The sequence below is a fragment of the Lucilia cuprina genome, chromosome 5 (genome assembly GCF_022045245.1).
Source record: "Lucilia cuprina isolate Lc7/37 chromosome 5, ASM2204524v1, whole genome shotgun sequence".
NCBI lineage: Eukaryota > Metazoa > Arthropoda > Insecta > Diptera > Calliphoridae > Lucilia > Lucilia cuprina.
The window spans coordinates 22455491-22476699 of record NC_060953.1 but is presented as its reverse complement, the minus strand read 5'-3'; the positions used below and the strand labels follow the sequence as shown (position 1 = coordinate 22476699).

Here is a 21209-nt window from a genome sequence, read left to right as displayed (position 1 = left end):
TGAAGTAATACATTACACCAGTGCGAGCGAGACGCAAAACTGTCGAAAGCCAGGCAACAAACACAAGCCTGAACGCGTTTAAGAAATAATCGCGATGACGCGAGAGTTGTTCCCCAACTCAGACCTGAATTACGACTGACACGCAAACATAAATTTTTTATTTAGTACCTTTTGAACAGTGTTGCCAACTTAGTGCTTTTAGCACTATTTGCGGTGCTTTTTGGTGTGCCAAACGCGGAAAATTTTGCTCATGGTGCCTTTCTTCAAAAAGGCACTAAAGTGGTGCTTTCTAATTTTATGACAGTGCATTTAGTGCTTTTTATACCCAACATATACCTAAGATGAGTGGGGTATATTGATTTTGTCACTCCGTTTGTAACACATTGGTCGTATATATTTTGGGTCCTTATTAAATTCTAAGGCGATCTAACCATGTCCATCCGTCTGTTCATCTGTCCGTCCGTCTGTCTGTTGAAAGCACGATAGGGTTAGAACGTAAAGAGCAAACGAGTTAAATTTTTCCACAAATTTTTATATGCATCAAAATTTCTCTACCAAATGACATTAATACTCATTACCGACTTAAAAATATTCGACATAAATATGTTTTATATAAGCCAAAATCTCTCTAGCAACTTTTACGGCAATCGGTCCATAATTGACCCTACCCCCACATATGGTCACCTTCAAAAATTGATTTTAACGCTCATTACTGACTTAAAAATACGTGTTTAGCGGAGAAATTCGAAATAAACTACTTTTATACAAATGTAATCTTCCTACCGAATTTAATTCGGATTTATCGGTAACGTACCCTACCCCCTATTAAGGTCCCCTTAAAAATATGAGTACAGCGATGAAAATTGACAAAAAATAAGTTTTATATAATTTTTTTACACAATTGAATCTATCCCTCATATATAAAGCCTCCATGATTACTTCATCGTTGTACTCGCAATAAAAAGATTTTTATTATAATTCTTTATGCCGAATTTTATGACGATTGGTCTATAACTGACCAACAAAACAAAATCTATGTACAAAATGTACAAAAGCAAATATTCTTCAAAAACAAAAAAAAAACAAAATATTCAAAATACTTTAAAATAAGTTATGTTATTCACTATCAGTGAAATTAACAATTTTTCCAGAACTCAAAAAACTTAAAAATAATATACCTATATAGATTTTGCAAAAAAAATATATTTCATAAGTTTTGTAAAATTTTACAATTTGGGTGTGGGTACATCGGTTGGCCAGTTGGTAGTGTGCCTGTCAGTTTGAATGTTTAATGACATTTTACTATTTTTAAAATTCTCATCTTATTTATCTAATATTCGTCAAACATTAGTTTTAGTTCTTACGTTACTAAAAATCTAACTCACACCGGTGAAAGACTTTAGTATGACGCATGTTTTGTTTTGCAGCCCAATGTTCTTAAAAAAGAATTTTGGAGTCTTGAGAAATTAACAATTTTTCCAGAACTCAAAAAACTTAAAAATAATATACCTATATAGATTTTGCAAAAAAAAAAAATATATTTCATAAGTTTTGTAAAATTTTACAATTTGGGTGTGGGTACATCGGTTGGCCAGTTGGTAGTGTGCCTGCCAGTTTGAATGTTTAATGACATTTTACTATTTTTAAAATTCTCATCTTATTTATCTAATATTCGTCAAACATTAGTTTTAGTTCTTACGTTACTAAGAATCTAACTCACACCGGTGAAAGACTTTAGTATGACGCATGTTTTGTTTTGCAGCCCAATGTTCTAAAAAACGAATTTTGGAGTCTTGTAGGAAATGAGCGAAATAATGTGAAATTTTTATTAAAATAAACAATATTTGACTGAAAAAACGTTAGTGCTTTTTTACCCATTTTCAGTTAAGAATTACGCTTTTTTACCCCTTTTTAATTTTTTGCGCGCGTTTTGCTTGACCAATGTTGGCAACACTGCTTTTGAACAACTTTGTTTATTTTTGTGCTTCTACTAATAAATTCTCACCAGTTAGGTCTTTGACAGCGGACTTAGGTCCTGGACAATTAGTTTCGCCTATATACATACTACTATATGCTTAGAGTCATATAGTAGTACATATAGGCGAAACTGAAGAAGTTTTCAAACAAATTTTTTTATTTTCTTCACACAGACGAGCTCTAAGAGAATAAATCAAACTTGTGAGAACTAAACGCACTTACTAAACTTCAAATTTTCTTCGAAAAATTGCGAGGATATTACCACTTATTAGTTTTTCTTATCACTTAAACTTAATGTTTATTATTTTTTTCAACATTTTTCATTTATTTAAAACCCCGAAAATAATTAATATTCTACAAACGAAAAAAAATATTTTTTATTCTTTGACATTTTATTTTAATTAAAATTGAAAAATGAAAAGTTGTACATTTTAGTATTGAAAATTATAATAGTATTTTACATACTTTTCATTTTCATTTTGCATTAGTACAGAAAAAAATAACAAAAAGACGTGTTTATTATATGTTTTGAGATAAAATGTCTTTTCAAAAAAATAAATAACTAATATTTTCATTCACTGCCATATAAAATTTCATTAATAACACACAAAGAATAACGTCCAAAAAATACATTTTTTATTTAGTACCTTTTGAACAACTGTGTTTATTTTTGTGCTTCTACTAATACATTCTCACCAGTTAGGTCTTTGACAGGGGACTTAGGTCCTTGACAATTAGTTTCGCCTATATACTACTATATGCTTAGAGTGATAAAAGTTAAATACAACAAAATCCGAGATGAGAGAACTAAAGAGTCAACCATCAACTCAAAGCAACAAAACAAATATTCAATATTTGAAGTCCAAAATTCGCACATAAAAACGATTTCGGCACAATTTTCATAACACACACATTTTTTATTATTTTATATGCTATTCACACCATAACAAAAACAAATTGGTTTTCGAAAAACTTAAATTCAAAAACCAACACGTTTACAGCTTGAGTTTTTGAATTTTACTTACCAAAACATACACATATTCAAATTGTTTTTGCGGGAATATCCACTTTATTAACTATCATATTTTATAAATGCAATCTACAATTTTAAATTATTACAATAAAAACACGGTACTATTGTTTCCACTAATTTTATTTAATATACTATTAAATGTTAACAAATTGTTTAATTTGTTAACATTTAATAAATTTCTGAATTAAGCCATCACGTAAAAACAAGCTACCGATGTCTGGCTAAATTATATGTGTTTCTTAATGTAAAGTGACCCGGAAAAGATTATTTTTAGGTAATCACGTTATAAACACAATGTTAATATAAAATATAAAAGCATTGTTTAATATATTAACATTTAATAGAAAAAATACATTTTCCTAAAAATTTTTAAATAAAATGACATTTGTTTATGAGATGCTTGGTATTTTTAGATTTTTTACTTGAATAATTTAAAATATAAACGAAGTTTTTCTCTATTTAGCTGTATTTTTTTAAATATAAAAATGTAAACAATAACATACTTTGACAGCTACGTAAACCAGGCGAATAAAGGAAAAATATCAGCTGATTCAATAACACCATCTTGCATGAATTCGCCTTGATCCTAGAATTAGGTTTTTCGACAGCTTAGTTAGGTTTTTTCAAAGAGAGTTTGCTTTCTAGTCTACTCTATGAATAAGAAGTTGGACTGCGACATTGTTTTACAACAATAACATTTCCCGCTCTTCAAAGACGAGTTCTGTGTAAATACAACACACTTGTAAGAACTTAATTCTCTCATGCTTCGAAACTTTTTCGGGTAAATACTAGGATAATAGGACTTGCATCCACTGTGGCCAGATTTGATTTATTTGATTTATCGTCATTTTTATAATACGAGCATAATTATTAGAGTCCGAACTCCAAATTTCGTTCGGAACCGAACACCGGTACCGAACACATCGGTAAATTTGAAAGTTCGTCCGTACCCGAACTTTGTTCGGTTTTCAAAGTTCGGTGAATACGAACTTTTTTCTCAAATGAAAAACGCATTTATTATTAAAAAGTAATAAATTTATAACATTTAAAACAAAATATGAACATAATCATATTATGATCCAAAGTGATTAAAATTTCGTATTAAATAGGTATGGAAATGAAATGAAAAATGAATTTTATCGAATTAGTAAAATTACAGTTTCCAAAAAAAATAAATATAATATAAAGATATTATACTTACAATACTAAACACAATTCGCAAATTTCAATTTGCCGATTTTTATAAAATTTTGGATCATAAAAAAATTTAAGTATAATTTCATAAAAATACTAGTATTTTTAAGCCTGTTATGAACGTTAGTCATTTTTAAAACCAATTTTGTCCATTTTGAATACCAATCAAACTGCAACAATAGTTTAGGTCCTATCGTTCTTTTAAGAGACTGACAGTCTGACGGACTGACAGACATGTCTAGATCATGTGAGAATAAGGACCTAGAAAATTTCAATGTTACAAATGGGATCAAAAGTTTATAGTCGAAACTAGGTAATTCAAATTAAATGTTTCGCTTTTCTTAGCTTTTTAATCACTTTCTGGTTAACAGTTTTTTAATTGGCCGAAAAAAACGAAGAGTTAAAAAGGCGTTCCGTACCTATGTTTATCGGAAATTTATTGTACTGCCAAGATGAATGATAACTTCTGTAAACAAATTTCCAGCATTTTTAAAACTTGTTGATGATGTAAAAATATGATAAATAAATATTTTATAAAAAGTTCGGCGTTCGTTCAAAATTTCGCTGAACACCGAACATTGGCCGAACCTCACTTTTTACCTAACTCCGAACCCGTACCCTAACGTTCGGTCGGACAATAATATTTATACATGATATGATTTTAATAGCATATTTGGATTTTTTGTCTTATTATACCCTACATCACTATAGTGGGGAGGATATTATGCGTTTGTGCTGATGTTTGTAACTCCCAAAAATATTGGTTATAGACTAGGGTTGCCAGCCTGGCTGGACTTGGCTGGATTGTCTAGATTTTTTGACGCTTGTCCAGTTTCAAGCTAAAATTTAATTTGTCCAGCTAAATAAAATATTTTTAGTACACTGCAATAATTATACCCTACACCACTTTAGTGGGGAGGGTATATTGGATTTGTGCTGATGTTTGTAATATACAAAAATATCCTAGACCCACGGCTTAGAATCGTATTCTGAGTCGATTAAGCTATGTTCGTCCGTCCGTCCGTCTGGCTGTCCATGTCAACCTTGTGCGCAAGCTCATAATTATGTTACAGATATATCGATAAAATACGGCACAACTAAGTTTTATAGAAGTCTTGATGACCTTGCCAAATTTCATAAAGATCGGTCCCCATTTGACCCTAGCTCCCATACAATGTCCTCTTCAAAAAATTACTTGAATGTCCCAAATTAACTTATAAACACAAATATCGCGATGAAATTCAGCACAATAAAATATTATGTAAATATAAATATATTCACAAAATTTTATCGGACTTGGTCCATATTTGCCCCTAGCCCCAACTATACTATACTTTCTTACTTGTTTTTATGTTATCTTTGTCAAATCATGTTAGCCAACTCTGATTGTACATTTGTTATACAACTATGTTATGATTTCCCTCTTCTATCATCATGTCTCAACACTTGAACAGCATAATGCCGTAATAAATATTAGGTCTGTTCGCATACTCGATAATTTGTAACAATTTGCAACAATTGTTATTGGATTCCGTTCGCGTACGTTCAAAAACTTGCAACGAGAGAGTAAGAGAGCGGTAAAAATTACAGTTCGTTGATAGAGAATTTTTTGAATTTTTCCCCAGTAAAAAATATCCAACTTATATTTACAACCTATGTTTGATTTATGAATATGTAAACAAACCAAAGAAATCAAAAATTTGGTAAATTTTAAATTTTTTGAAAGAAAGAAAGAAAGAAAGAAAGAAAGAAAGAAATATATAAATTAATAACACACGAATTTTAAAAAAAATATTTTTAATTATATTTATTTTAAATTTATTTATCATAAATTAGTTTTTAAAAGAGTTTATTTGTCATGAAAAATCATAACAAATATTGTCAATCAATCAATGTCTTTCTCTTAGCGATTTTGTGCAAATTTTTATTTTAATAATACGTTTGTATCATGAAGTTTTAAAACAATAATATATTTTTAATGATACCACATGTTTTGTTAACTTTAAATATCCATTTATTTATAGGAAAAATCAAAGTTACAATTATTTGTTTTTTAGTGTTTTGTTAGCGATTGAAATTTCAGCAAAAAGGCATTACCAATCTTTGTTTATAAACAAAAAATTGGATTTCGCGTATTTTTTTGATATTTTTTTTGATTGAGAATAAATTAAAAATTACTCTCTATCATAAAGTTACTGTATATTTCTTACAGGAAAGTACGCGAAAAGAGCTATTATTCAGAGCGATAGTCAATTTATTTACGTACAGCTTACGTACTTATGATTTTTAAAATTTAAAACTTCAAAAATGGAGCTTTTTCACATCTTTTGCTCTAAAAAGTAAGTTAACAAAGTGATCGGGGAAAACTAAAAATATATTCATACTCTGTGGACTATAACAAAACGGAATTGGTATATGAGAACCCCTGCATTTTTTTGTGTATCACTGTGAAACTATTTACACAAAACCAAAATTAGCAAGGACGAACGCTATTAAAAAACGTTGAAATCGGTCCATTATTTCGCCTAGCCCCCATACATCCGTACCCCCGAATCGGGCCTTTAGGCTGATAATTACGTTAAGTCTTCTATTATGTCAACAAAAATCTACAAAACTTAGTTTTATAAAACGATAAATGACACTACTAATTTTTATAGTGATCGGGCCTCATTTGACCCTAGCCCCCATACAAACTCCCCTTCAGAAAATGTCTTGAAGGTCAAAATTCACTTACAATTTCTAATAAAACGATTAAAATCTGCATTAAAAACTTTAAGGTGGACGTTAATTCCTTTACCAAAATTTATAAGGATAGGCCCATATTTACCCTTACTCCCCTATAAGCCCTCTTGTAGTAAATCTACAAGAGGGCTTACGTATTGTGTAATACGTAAAAAATATTACACAATACGGTTAAAGAACAAATTAAATGCTTTATTTTTTAAAATTATCCACTTTCTTAACATACGGACTGGTGAAGGGTACCATATACACGGCAATGTCCGACTATACATTTATACTTGTTTTTATATTTTTTTAATTTATATAAAAAGTCTTTTGAACAAATTCTCAATAAATATATTTAAAAAAACACATTTCAATGAAAAACATGTAGCAAGAAAAATTACCCTAAAGACGTAAAGAAAAATTAGGGCAATATTGCATTATGAAATAAAGGCCCAATTTTTAAATGAAAATTAACCACAAAATAAGTGAAATATTGCCCCGAGGATAATATGAAAAGTGACCCCAATTTTAGGGAAATTTTTCGTAATGAAATATTACTCCATATACATTTTTATTATGGCTTCAGGTAAAATGGCCCCAAATCATAAAACGAAATATGACTCCAACAAAGATACAGGAACCAAAAACACGAAATTTTTGTTTTTTTATATATTTTTGTGTGGTATTTCAACATTTTTACATTTGCGGTAATACAGCATTTTGCAAAAAAATAAAAATGACCCCAATGTTGTGAAATGAAGAAATACCCCAAAACAAAACTTGTTTTCCTTTGGGGCTAATTTTCATTTTTAAATTTTGTAAAATACGTGAATATTAAAATATTAAAAATGGACCTAAAAACCATATAATAATTAGGGTTGATCTTTCATTATTACTATTTATTAATATTTTATAAAAAATCAGAACATTATCGCGCGATATTTTAAACATAAAATACAACAAATATTATTACATAAAATATTTTTTATTAAATCGCGCGATTTTATAAAAATATTTTATGTAATAATATTTGTTGTATTTTTACAAAATTAACAAACATTTTATGAAAATACAACAAAAATTATTAAATATGAAATTTTATAACTATATCAGCATATATTTGAGGTGGTGTGTCATAATGTCCATTGACTTTATGACACACCAAAAAGTTTCATAGTGTCCATGGACGTGATGACAATTTTTAAAAGTGTTATTGTTCAGCTCCACCACAATTTCCCAAGATTTTATGAAAATAAAACAAAATATTTGCAAATTTAATGAGATGTAGATCTCTCTGCATTTATTATTATTATTTTACCTCGTAGAAGTAATAACGCCAAGAGCACGTAGTGCTTATGTTGACGATCAGAAAAGAAGTGTTATTTACTTTACAAAACGTAAATTGGTGGCAAACAATATTTAGGTACCGTTAACGGTTTACTCGTTAGAATTTTCCAACAAAGTTGTAAAAAAAAGCGGAGCTTAGTAAGATTTTAACGTCGCAAAAAATATTATTTGCATATGTTATCAAAACAAGTGTAAACCATAAATCGAACTTGAACATTGCCGACCACCTTGCAACACTAAAGAGTGTTGCAATTAACATTGAGATCTATATCTATATATTTACTATATATTTTTTTTTTTGTAAATATATATATATATATATATATATATTATAATATATTATATATATAATAATATATATATATATATATTATATAAATATATATATATAATATATATATATATATATATAATATATAATATATATATATATTATATTTTTTTTTTTTTTTTTCATAAAACAAGTGATCAAAGGTATCACACCAGACTGGGCTGGTAAAATAATGGTTCCCATAGAACAAAGTCTAAGGGATGTAGTTTTCTGCAGACTACATACTGCTCTCAAAGGGAGAATGGTTTTAAAGCAGACCATGAACTGGGTTCGTAGAAAAAAGAATTCCCATAGGACAAAGCCTATGGGATGTAGTTTTTCGCAGACTACATACTGCTCTCAAATGGAAAATGGTTTTAAGCAGACCATGAACTGGGCCCCTTAAAAAGGGGCATGGTCATAAATGACCAAACCACAAAGTGGTGTATTTAAATTTAGTATGTATATTAAAGTAGACGTAAATATATTCTTGTGAGCATTTTAAGTGATATTTAAACAAACGTTAAGAAGCGTTAGACCACGTAGTGTATTGTAAATTTGCGATATGTGATTCAAAGTCCCTGGGTCATTATTGGCACAAAGTTTTTTGTGCCAATAATGACCCTAATATATTTTGCTGTACTTCCGGTAAAATTATACGATGATATAAATCCGCACCAATAAGAATATCTACAGGCCTACTATCTAAAAGATTTGAATCCGCCAAACGAAGATTTGGCAATAACTTTTTAATATCGATATTTACGGAAGTTGAAGGTAAATTTCCCGAAATTTTTGGTAAAACAAATGCGTTTGTACTAAGGTTTACTGAAGAGTCTAAATCGGAACCAATTTCCACAGGACAATATTTAGAAACTCCAATAACTACATTATTAATGCCAGAAACTTCAGCATGTGCAGAATGCGTGGGAAGTTTTAACCTTTTTTAATGATTATATTTACCGTAGCTGTCCCTAATAGAACAGACTGGTTTTGACTAGTATGAAATACTGTGAATTGGACGTTACATTATTGGACGTATATGATTGTTGGTAGTGGGGTATGTCTTAGAACCGCACCAGAGTTCTGTTCCGTAGAAACAGTAAGTCTTTCAACCACTGAATTTTCTAAATGTTGTAAATGAAGCATCGAGTGATGTCGATTATTGCATATATAACAATTATTATTTATTTTGCAACTTCTAGCAGTATGTGTTCTCGAAAGACAATTAGTGCAGAAGTTATGCTCATTCACTCTTGAAATTCTATCAGATATTGAAAGACTTTTAAACGACGACAATTCGCAAGTAGTGGGACTGATTAGGACATAAAATACAAAAAATTTTTCCTGAAGAATTGTGAGATTGCAATGAAAATTCCATATTAGTGGAGTTTGTACTTTTAATTTCTTGAAGACATTGCAAAGTCAGAATTCTTTCCTTCAGAAAGTTATCTAAATCTTTCCATGAGATAAACTTAATTTGTCCTTAATGCCCTGTTCCCATAAAATAATTGTTGAACTAGGTAGACGTTGAATACACATAAACACGATAATTGGGTCCCAATTATCTGTAGGCACATTATAAATAGAAAGTGCCGTAAGAAAACTATCGATTCCGCGCTGTAAGGTTTTGAGTGCTGTGATCGACTCCTTGCAAAGGCAGGAAGACTAAATAAAAGCTATAGTTGGTTATGCACCAACATACGAGGATTTTCATATGTATTCCTTAAATCGCGCCAGGCTAACTCAAAACTATTATTTAACGGATATCTTGAAACGATTGTCCATTGACTTTATGACACACCAAAAAGTTTCATAGTGTCCATGGACGTGATGACAATTTTTAAAAGTGTTATTGTTCAGCTCCACCACAATTTCCCAAGATTTTATGAAAATAAAACAAAATATTTGCAAATTTAATGAGATGTAGATCTCTCTGCATTTATTATTATTATTTTACCTCGTAGAAGTAATAACGCCAAGAGCACGTAGTGCTTATGTTGACGATCAGAAAAGAAGTGTTATTTACTTTACAAAACGTAAATTGGTGGCAAACAATATTTAGGTACCGTTAACGGTTTACTCGTTAGAATTTTCCAACAAAGTTGTAAAAAAAAGCGGAGCTTAGTAAGATTTTAACGTCGCAAAAAATATTATTTGCATATGTTATCAAAACAAGTGTAAACCATAAATCGAACTTGAACATTGCCGACCACCTTGCAACACTAAAGAGTGTTGCAATTAACATTGAGATCTATATCTATATATTTACTATATATTTTTTTTTTTTTGTAAATATATATATATATATATATATATATATATATATATATATATATTATATATATATATATATATAATATATATATATATATATATATATATATATATATATATATATATATATATATATTATATATATATATAAATATATATATATATATATATATATATAATATTTTTTTTTTTTTTTTCATAAAACAAGTGATCAAAGGTATCACACCAGACTGGCTGGTAAAATAATGGTTCCCATAGAACAAAGTCTAAGGGATGTAGTTTTCTGCAGACTACATACTGCTCTCAAAGGAGAATGGTTTTAAAGCAGACCATGAACTGGTTCGTAGAAAAAAGAATTCCCATAGGACAAAGCCTATGGGATGTAGTTTTTCGCAGACTACATACTGCTCTCAAATGGAAAATGGTTTTAAGCAGACCATGAACTGGGCCCCTTAAAAAGGGGCATGGTCATAAATGACCAAACCACAAAGTGGTGTATTTAAATTTAGTATGTATATTAAAGTAGACGTAAATATATTCTTGTGAGCATTTTAAGTGATATTTAAACAAACGTTAAGAAGCGTTAGACCACGTAGTGTATTGTAAATTTGCGATATGTGATTCAAAGTCCCTGGGTCATTATTGGCACAAAGTTTTTTGTGCCAATAATGACCCTAATATATTTTGCTGTACTTCCGGTAAAATTATACGATGATATAAATCCGCACCAATAAGAATATCTACAGGCCTACTATCTAAAAGATTTGAATCCGCCAAACGAAGATTTGGCAATAACTTTTTAATATCGATATTTACGGAAGTTGAAGGTAAATTTCCCGAAATTTTTGGTAAAACAAATGCGTTTGTACTAAGGTTTACTGAAGAGTCTAAATCGGAACCAATTTCCACAGGACAATATTTAGAAACTCCAATAACTACATTATTAATGCCAGAAACTTCAGCATGTGCAGAATGCGTGGGAAGTTTTAACCTTTTTTTATGAATTATATTTACCGTAGCTGTCCCTAATAGAACAGACTGGTTTTGACTAGTATGAAATACTTGTGAATTGGACGTTACATTATTGGACGTATATGATTGTTGGTAGTGGGAGTATGTCTTAGAACCGCACCAGAGTTCTGTTCCGTAGAAACAGTAAGTCTTTCAACCACTGAATTTTCTAAATGTTGTAAATGAAGCATCGAGTGATGTCGATTATTGCATATATAACAATTATTATTTATTTTGCAACTTCTAGCAGTATGTGTTCTCGAAAGACAATTAGTGCAGAAGTTATGCTCATTCACTCTTGAAATTCTATCAGATATTGAAAGACTTTTAAAACGACGACAATTTCGCAAGTAGTGGGACTGATTAGGACATAAAATACAAAAAATTTTTCCTGAAGAATTGTGAGATTGCAATGAAAATTCCATATTAGTGGAGTTTGTACTTTTAATTTCTTGAAGACATTGCAAAGTCAGAATTCTTTCCTTCAGAAAGTTATCTAAATCTTTCCATGAGATAAACTTAATTTGTCCTTAATGCCCTGTTCCCATAAAATAATTGTTGAACTAGGTAGACGTTGAATACACATAAACACGATAATTGGGTCCCAATTATCTGTAGGCACATTATAAATAGAAAGTGCCGTAAGAAAACTATCGATTCCGCGCTGTAAGGTTTTGAGTGCTGTGATCGACTCCTTGCAAAGGCAGGAAGACTAAATAAAAGCTATAGTTGGTTATGCACCAACATACGAGGATTTTCATATGTATTCCTTAAATCGCGCCAGGCTAACTCAAAACTATTATTTAACGGATATCTTGAAACGATTGTTTTAGCTTCACCCTCGGTTATCCGTATTAAATGGCAAAGACGTTCTATGTTGCTAAGCCTCGAGCTATTGATGTAAATTGCTGTAAATAAATCCCTAAAAGCGGGCCAAGAAACATAATCCCCTACGAAAGAGTCGATATCGCATGGAGGGAGCGTCAGATTATGCTCTGAATTATCGGAATTCAAATTCGCTGTTGGAAGTTCATTAGTTTTTGAAGCGGATTCCAATGTTTTTATTTTCTTAGAAATAGATCCTCCACATTCAATATATTCAAAAGATGTGGCTAGATATTTTTCCGCTACCACTTTAAATTCACTAGACTCTAGAGTGTTAATACATACTACGTACGTCGAATTAACTTTGTCCCAAAGTCTTTCTAATTCCCGTTTCCGAATCTCCAACTTAAAAACGTCATGCAATTCATCATCTAAATTATCAAACCTCACGCGATATGCAACGAGAGCATCCGATGCTCTAATAAACGCATTTAGTGATGTGACCGACATATTTAATATTTAAAAACTGTAATAAAAATAGATGAATTAATAACTCGATATTAAACTACAAATTGACTACAAAATTTATATCAACAAACTTGATAATAGTCAAACTGACCGACCGTAGGGTACCCAATATAAGGGAAGAACAAGAATATTGTCCGTAGGATCAAAAGAATTTAAATATTTTTTTTTTTGATATAAATTAAAGTTAAAATTAGTGCAAAATATCCACAAATACAACAAGTTAAACCAATTGAAAAATCACAAAAAATATGTGTGTGTGTTCGCGAAACAACTATAGAATTTTTTAACACTGGCTCACAATTGAAATATATTTACGTACCTTATTTCGTAGAAATTTCGTAAAAATTAATAATAAATATATCTTCGGTGGACTGTATGTTTTCCAAGGGCTGATGGAGTGAAGATGCCAAAAATCCGTATATGATACACAAAAATCCGGCTCACAATTGAAATATATTTACATACCTTATTTCGTAGAAATTTCGTAAAAATTAATAATAAATATATCTTCGGTGGACTGTATGTTTTCCAAGGGCTGATGGAGTGAAGATGCCAAAAATCCGTATATGATACACAAAAATCCGGCTCGAAGGACCAAATGTTCAGCTCTACCACAATTTCCCAAGATTTTATGAAAATAAAACAAAATATTTGCAAATTTAATGAGATGTAGATCTCTCTGCATTTATTATTATTATTATTATTTTATCTCGTAGAAGTAATAACACCAAGAGCACGTAGGGCTTATGTTGACGATCAGAAGAAACGTAAATTGGTGGCAAACAATATTTAGGTACCGGTAACGGTTTACTCGTTAGAATTTTCCAACAAAGTTGTAAAAAAGCGGAGCTTAGTAAGATTCTAACGTCGCAAAAAATAGTATTTGCATATGTTATCAAAACAAGTGTAAACAATAAATCGAACTTGAACAGTTATAATGTCCATTGACATTGTATTACTTTTAAAACAGAACTGTATTTGAAAATTTGTAAAGAATTTAAGAAAGAGACACTCTTACACCCAAAGGAATTTATCCTAAATTTGGTGTATGTTGCATGTTGGTTTCCATTTAAAAAGTGTTCTGGAAATCCGGCCAGGGGTTTTAATCTCTGGGATATTTTGAATACCGGCTTCGCTAAATTAAGCCTTCTTTTGATAAATGGACACTTTAAAAATCCATAGATTTTATGTAACATTGCTCATAAGCATTATGACACTTTTGAAATTGTTATAACGTCCATGGACTCTAGACTCTATTTAGTGAGTCATAACGCCCATGGAAAATATGACACTGGACTTTATGACACGCCACCTATATTTGAATTAAAATTAATTACCCCAAAATGATTTCATCATTTTGGGGTAATTGTTCATTACGAAAAATTAACCCAATATTTGGGGTCACTTTTCATTTCAACCTTGTGGAGATTTTTCATTAATTTTGGGTGACTTCATAATGAATTTTGACCCCAACATTGGGGCAATTTTTCGTTTTATATTTTGGGGAAATTTTACCTGGGGCCATAATTCGCAGCGCCGATAAATTAAAAAAAATAAAAGTTTCGTGTTTTTGTAACTTATGTATTATTTGGGCCATTTATCGCAGCGCCAGCAAACAGAATAAATTAAAAAAATCTCATATACACATATTTACTGAATATCATATCATAGTTTACAAGAACTTAATATAAGGAATTTTGAAGTATATTTGATGTTGTTGTTGTTGTAACAGCTTAAACTATACAATTTTAATCCGGGGGTTCTGTATTTAGGTCCAAGCCAAGAAATTGGGCTACTTTAATGGGGTTAGTCCATAAATCCATTGGGCTAAGTGAAGTAGGGTGGGCTGGACAGTTGAATATGTGGTGGGTATCATGGGGACCCTGTCCACAAGATGGGCATATATTGGGGACGGCACGGTCTATGCGGGACTAGTAGGCGTTGAGCCTGTTGCTCCATCCCGATCTCAGTTGTGCCAGAGCAACTCTTGTTTTCCGTGACAGGTTCTTCTCTATTTCTGCTATGGGCGGTGGGCGACCTCCAAGAACGACATTCATGCGGTAACCTGAAACCGCGGTATTGATGGCGTCTCTATGAATGTCGTTCAAAGCTCCTGTATACAAAGTCCGATCTAAGGGATCCTGAACATAACTTCGTGTGCTCTCTTCGTATACACGAAGGTCCTTCCTGACATGCCTCGGGGGAGCATCCAACTGTGTGATGTTAAAGTTGGGATGACTCTTACGGTGACATCCCAGGAGGAACTGTTTAGTCAGCATGACTCTCTGGTCTTCCCCTAGACTAGAGTGCCAGAGCTAATGATGCGCGTTAAAGTCCCCAAGGACTAGACACAACAACTAAGTATATTTGTCAAACTATGCAGATAATAACAATTAAAATCAATCGAAATTAATAAAAATATCTCGATGGTTACACTAAAGAATAAAAAATATAGATACGTTTATTATCTATAACAAATAGTTTTGACGATTTAATGTCGTTTTAAGAAAATTAATTAACAATTTTGACGATTTTTTAGCCCACATTTGATCAGTAACTATTTATTAAATATATTTTTCGAACTTTAAATGTCTTTCAAAAAAAAATCATTTCAATACTAAAATTTACAACTTTTACATTTTTTTAATATCAACACACAATAATTAATTGCCCAAAAAAATAAAAAACAATTTTTTTCGTTTGTTAAAAATAGAAGGATTTCGGGTTGATAAATCCAACAAAATTTAAAAAATAAAAAATTGTTAAGTGCGAGTGCAAAAATGATTTGCAAGCTCTATTATACTAGTATTTCCGCGAAATAGTTTCGAAGCATTATGAGAGAAGTATACCAAGTTCACACGGAATTACTGAATTACTTAATTCGGCACATTCGTAATTCGTTTTGACAGTCTCCAACCAATTAAAACAAACAGCTGATTATGATAAATACCCGATAAATATTATATATGACAGCTTGTGTAATTCGCATTCAGAGCGTGATTTACGAATAATTGCACCGTGTGAATGATGTATTAAGATCTCATAAGTGTGTTGAATTTACACAGAACTCGGCTGTGAAGAGAAGGAAATTTTATTGTTGTACAACAATGGCGCAGTCCTACCTCATAAGTCTCAAACACATTCAAAACTTTGCGTCGAACTGCGACTGACAGCTACGCAACTTAAAAAAAGTGATGTCCATTTTTTGTTTTGATAAAGTATGAACAAATACTTGAATGTGTTTTAATAATATAAAAATTAAGTATAAAAAATATTTCATTTAAAAATACTGTTTTTCACACGCACAAATTACAATTACCAAACAGAACAAAAAGGACAAACAATATTTTTGACAGTTTTGTTTTTGTTTTCTTTTTCTTCTGTTTCGTACGTCCAAGTTGAATATTTTCCAACTTTTGTACGTCGTGTACAACTTTGACGTTTTGATTGTGATCGCTTAGACAGTTTACGAAATAGAAAAAGTTGAGAAAAATTCAACTTTGGCGTACGAAAAGAGAAAAAGAAAATGAGAACAAAAACAAACTGTCGAAATAATTGTTTTTCTTTTTTGATTAATTCCACAGTTACACAACACAAATTTTTCTTTCAAGATTTTCACACAAATTCGTTTGAAATTGATTCTGTGATGTAGGCTGCAGGCAATTTAACTTTTCAAGATGTCATTTTCATTATATTTATTAATTTTATTCAAAATATTGTTAATTTCTAATATATTTTCTAATAAAACAATACAAAAAATTAAGCCTAGAGAATTTTTTTCAGAAAAAAAATAAAATTAACAATAATTAATTTATTAATTGTAAAATTGAAACAGTAGATAGAAAGAAAAATATAAAAGCAAGTTTGTTTCTTTTTCAAAAAGTGTATTGGTAAAAAAAATTAAATTGTGTAACGTCCAAGTAATTGTGATTTTTTTTAGGAAAACAACATTTTAAAATTGTTGCATATATATTTTTTATGTTAAGTTATCTTATATTTTTGTTCTATTTCAATAAATAAATTATCTTTAAGTAGTACATATAGGCGAAACTGAAGTGGTTGTCAAACAAAAATTTTTATTCTCTTTACACAGAACTGACACTCACAAATCTTTAAACTTTCTTCGTGAAATTGCGAGAAAATTCACACTTAGTTTTTCTTATCACATAAACCTAATATTTATTGTGTGTTGCAAACTTTTAATCTATTTAAAACCCCGAGGAAATATATATTTACAAACAAAAAAATATTTTTTATTCATTGACAATGAAATGTTAATTAAACCTGAAAAAAGAAAAGTAGTAGTCGTATTAAAAATTAAAAAAAGGATTTTACAAACTTTTTTTAATTTTTAAAGTGCGGAAAAAATAATACTTGTTTATAATGTTTTAAGATAAAATATCTTTTCAAAATAATTAACTGATATTTTCATTCACTAGTAAATAAAATCTCATTAAGTGGGGTTTTACTTTACAATACTTTGTATTAATATCAGAGTTTAATTGTCTTTAATACAAAAGAAAATTTGTTGTCAAAATGTATTGATGAATTTTCATTCATGTATTATGAAAACTATTTTTTGATTTATTTTCAATTTCGAATTGATTATGGTACAAAATAAAAGAAGCTCAATTTGCAAATTAAAATCCGAAAGAAAACTACAAAAAAATTGTGTATTGTGTAAAAAATAGATTTTAAAAATTGTCTTAGAGCTTAATACATTTCAAAGTACAAAATGTTTTATTTTTTCAGACTAGAATATATTTTCAAATAATACTTTGTATTAATACTAAGATAATGTAAAGTACCTTAAACACACAAAAATAAACGTCCAAAAAATAGGTCTTTCACAGGGGCTTAAGTCAGTTTCGCCTATATGATATACAGTGTCTCTCATAAGTATTCGAATTTAGGTATAATATGAAAAGAAACCAAATTTAATAACATATTTTGTATGTAAAATTAATAAATAAATTTGGTAAATTCACTTGAAAGACCTTAGCTTTGATATTACGCTTTTTAAAACTTTAAAAATTCACATTTACTTAAATTAATTTAGCTTTATTTAAAAAAAGTCCATAAAATTACCTCACAAAAATATTCGAATTTTTTCTGTATTTCATATTTGACTATATTATACGAAACACAAAACTTAGAATCGAATTTTTTTGCTAAAAATTGTTTTAAGGGGTAACTATCAACCGAATCGAATAATTTTGGATCATTTGGTCCACAACTTTGTGGTATTTGTACCATCTTTTTTATGTAATATCATTAAAATGGCGGTTTTTGGCAATATTTGAATTTTTTTCTCTTTTTTCTCAGAGATATAACCAAAATTTGTTATTGGGATTTAATATACCCCTTGGGGCATCTAAAAATAATATTTTTTATTTGGAATCATTCTTCTATCGCTAATTCAATTTACTGGAACTCAAGTCCATTTTTAAAATACTAGGTTCAAAAATTTTCGGGGAAACTTGTCTTCTATATATTGTTTTAGATATCAGCTGTTATACATTTTAAGTTTTCAATATATTGTAGAAGTTGATAACTCCAAAGCATGCCTCGAAGAAACGCCATTCAATATAGTGGAATCATTCTTTTTATAACCAATGGCCTCTAGGCTGAATGTCACCATATTATTATGGTCTACTATGATTAAAATAAGCCCAAAATTTTTTACATACAGTGTTGTTGTAATGGGCAACATAATCGTGAATATTATGAGTAGTAAAAACTAAAATCTACTGTATAGGATGACGTTTTGTTAAGGCATGTTTTGGAGTTGTACACCGCTACGATGTCTTGAAAATTTAAAATATATTAATGCTGATACTTACAATTATATATACTAGCCAACTTTTTCGGAAAATATCGATTCTAGTGGTACGAAAAGGGACTTAAGATCCAGATAATTCAATTGGAAACAGAAGAACTATACCAAAAATATATCTTGGAATGTTTAAAAACAGATCCTTATAACAAAAATTATAATTTTTAGATACCTTAAGGAATCTATTAAATCCCAATATTAAATTTTAGTTTTATCTCTTAAAAAAATAGAAAAAATTGCAAATATGGTCAAAAATCATAATTTTAATGTTATTATATAAAAAGATGGTACAAATACCCCAAAATTGTGGGCCAAATGGGCCAAAAATATATCCTTTCGGTTGGTAGTAACCCCTTAAAACAATTTTAAGCAAAAAGACCATTCGATTCTAATTTTTGTGTTTCGTAAAATATGGTCAAATATGAAATACAGGAAAAATTCGAATAATTTTGTGAAGTAATTTTATTTTATGGACTTTTTTTAAATAAAGCTAAATTAATTTAAGTAAATGTGAATTTTGTAAATTTTAAAAAGCGTGATATCAAAGCTAAAGACTGTCTAGACAATTTAACAAATTAATTTATTAATTTTGCATACAAAATATGTTATTAAATTTGGTTTATTTTCACATTATACTTAAATTCGAAAACTTATGAGAGATACTGTATGCACATCATACATCATGGGGCCACCTTCTGAAATTAACTTCGATCTCCGATATTTTAAGCATATAAACGAGAAAACACATATTTAAACAAACGACATACTTCAAACTTAATATAACTTGCCTGGTTGTTAGTAAAAACTCTGAAAATATGAAGTTCTACATCTGGAGCTATTCCAAGACATTCCTTTGAAGATGCAATTATTCCTGAAACAAAAGTTCCATGACTGACACCATCATCCAATGTTTTTTCATTTGTCCAATTCGTCCGCTCTTTGATATTTCGAAAATGTGGGTGATTTTTAGCTAATCCTGTGTCAAAAACAGCAACTTTTATTCCTGCTCCAGTAATTCCCCTATCCCATAAAATATCTGCATTAAGCGTATATGATAGCTCCATGGGTACATTTTTCAATATATTTTGCTTCACAAACTTCGTATTGCTCTTAGAATATAATCTAGATGCATTAGATACGGTTGTATAAGAAAGTATCCTCTTAATGTGAGACTGATAACTAACATGTTTAATTGCTGGGTGCGACGACAGTTTTTGCACAAAATTTTTTGTAGATTTTACCACATCGAAATCACTGGGATTCAAGTACGAAAACTTTGGACGCAAAACAATTTTCCAATCTGAAATCTGTTAATTATTTTTATTTACTTTATAATTTAAATATGAATATTTCCACTATAATTATACGAATATAATTACATTTACACTGCTTAAAGCTGCTCGAATGTATTTTTCCCTTGTACGCGGCCAATAATAATGTTTAAATATGACAATATATTCATCTGATTTTTCTTTAATTCTAATGTTAACATTTACTAATGCATCGTTATAATCATTTTTAAAGGAATCACATAGCGCATTGTTAACAACAATTGGCAAAAAAATAAAAATAAATAAATTTCTGTAGGAATTCATATATATAATTATTTATATGATAACTATAATCATACGTATAATGTGTTTATTTACATTAAAATTATCAAGCTAACGAAATGTGAAATATACAACGTACAATAAGAAATCAATCAGCGGATTTTTGGCAAACTTTTTTCAGAGCTGCATAGAGAGGTACTATTGTGTGTATACACGTGAAGTAAATATAAACAAAGCAGAAAATACACTAAAAACGTAAATAAAAATATAACAAACCATAACTGTTCATTTTAGATATTAATTTGAAACTCTATTTTTTATTCCCTTTATACTACGTTATGATTTATCTAACTACTTCTTTTTTCATCATTGAAAATGTGTAGAGATAAATTCTAACTAACTAAAACCGCTAACGGTATAAAGTAATTCGCAACTAGATGCATAGTTTTTTTGTTTTTTAAAACTCTTGTTAAGTGAACGCCAATACAACCACTTTAAGGTAAATATGAATTTAATAAATAAACTTTTTATTGAAAAAACTTAACTCTTTCTTGTCTTTTTATACCCTTCACCTTCGTGAGAAGGGTATAT

The 21209-nt window shown here is 29.7% G+C and overlaps 1 protein-coding gene across 4 annotated transcripts in view; it reads right to left on the bottom strand.

Annotated features, from left to right (window-relative positions):
- Positions 1–20723, bottom strand: part of LOC111688423 (membrane-bound transcription factor site-1 protease) — a 188627-nt gene extending 167904 nt beyond the window's left edge. For 3 of the 4 annotated variants that reach the window (XM_046951362.1, XM_046951363.1, XM_046951364.1), the window contains exons 1-2: positions 20445–20723; positions 19854–20372 (exon numbers count right to left, since the gene is read on the bottom strand). In XM_046951362.1, the coding sequence (XP_046807318.1) occupies positions 19854–20372; positions 20445–20660 (735 nt within the window). In that variant the 5' untranslated portion in view covers positions 20661–20723. The remainder of the gene's footprint in view (positions 1–19853; positions 20373–20444) is intronic. The other variant, XM_046951361.1, reaches the window with a different exon arrangement.
- Positions 20724–21209: the final 486 nt, after the last annotated feature.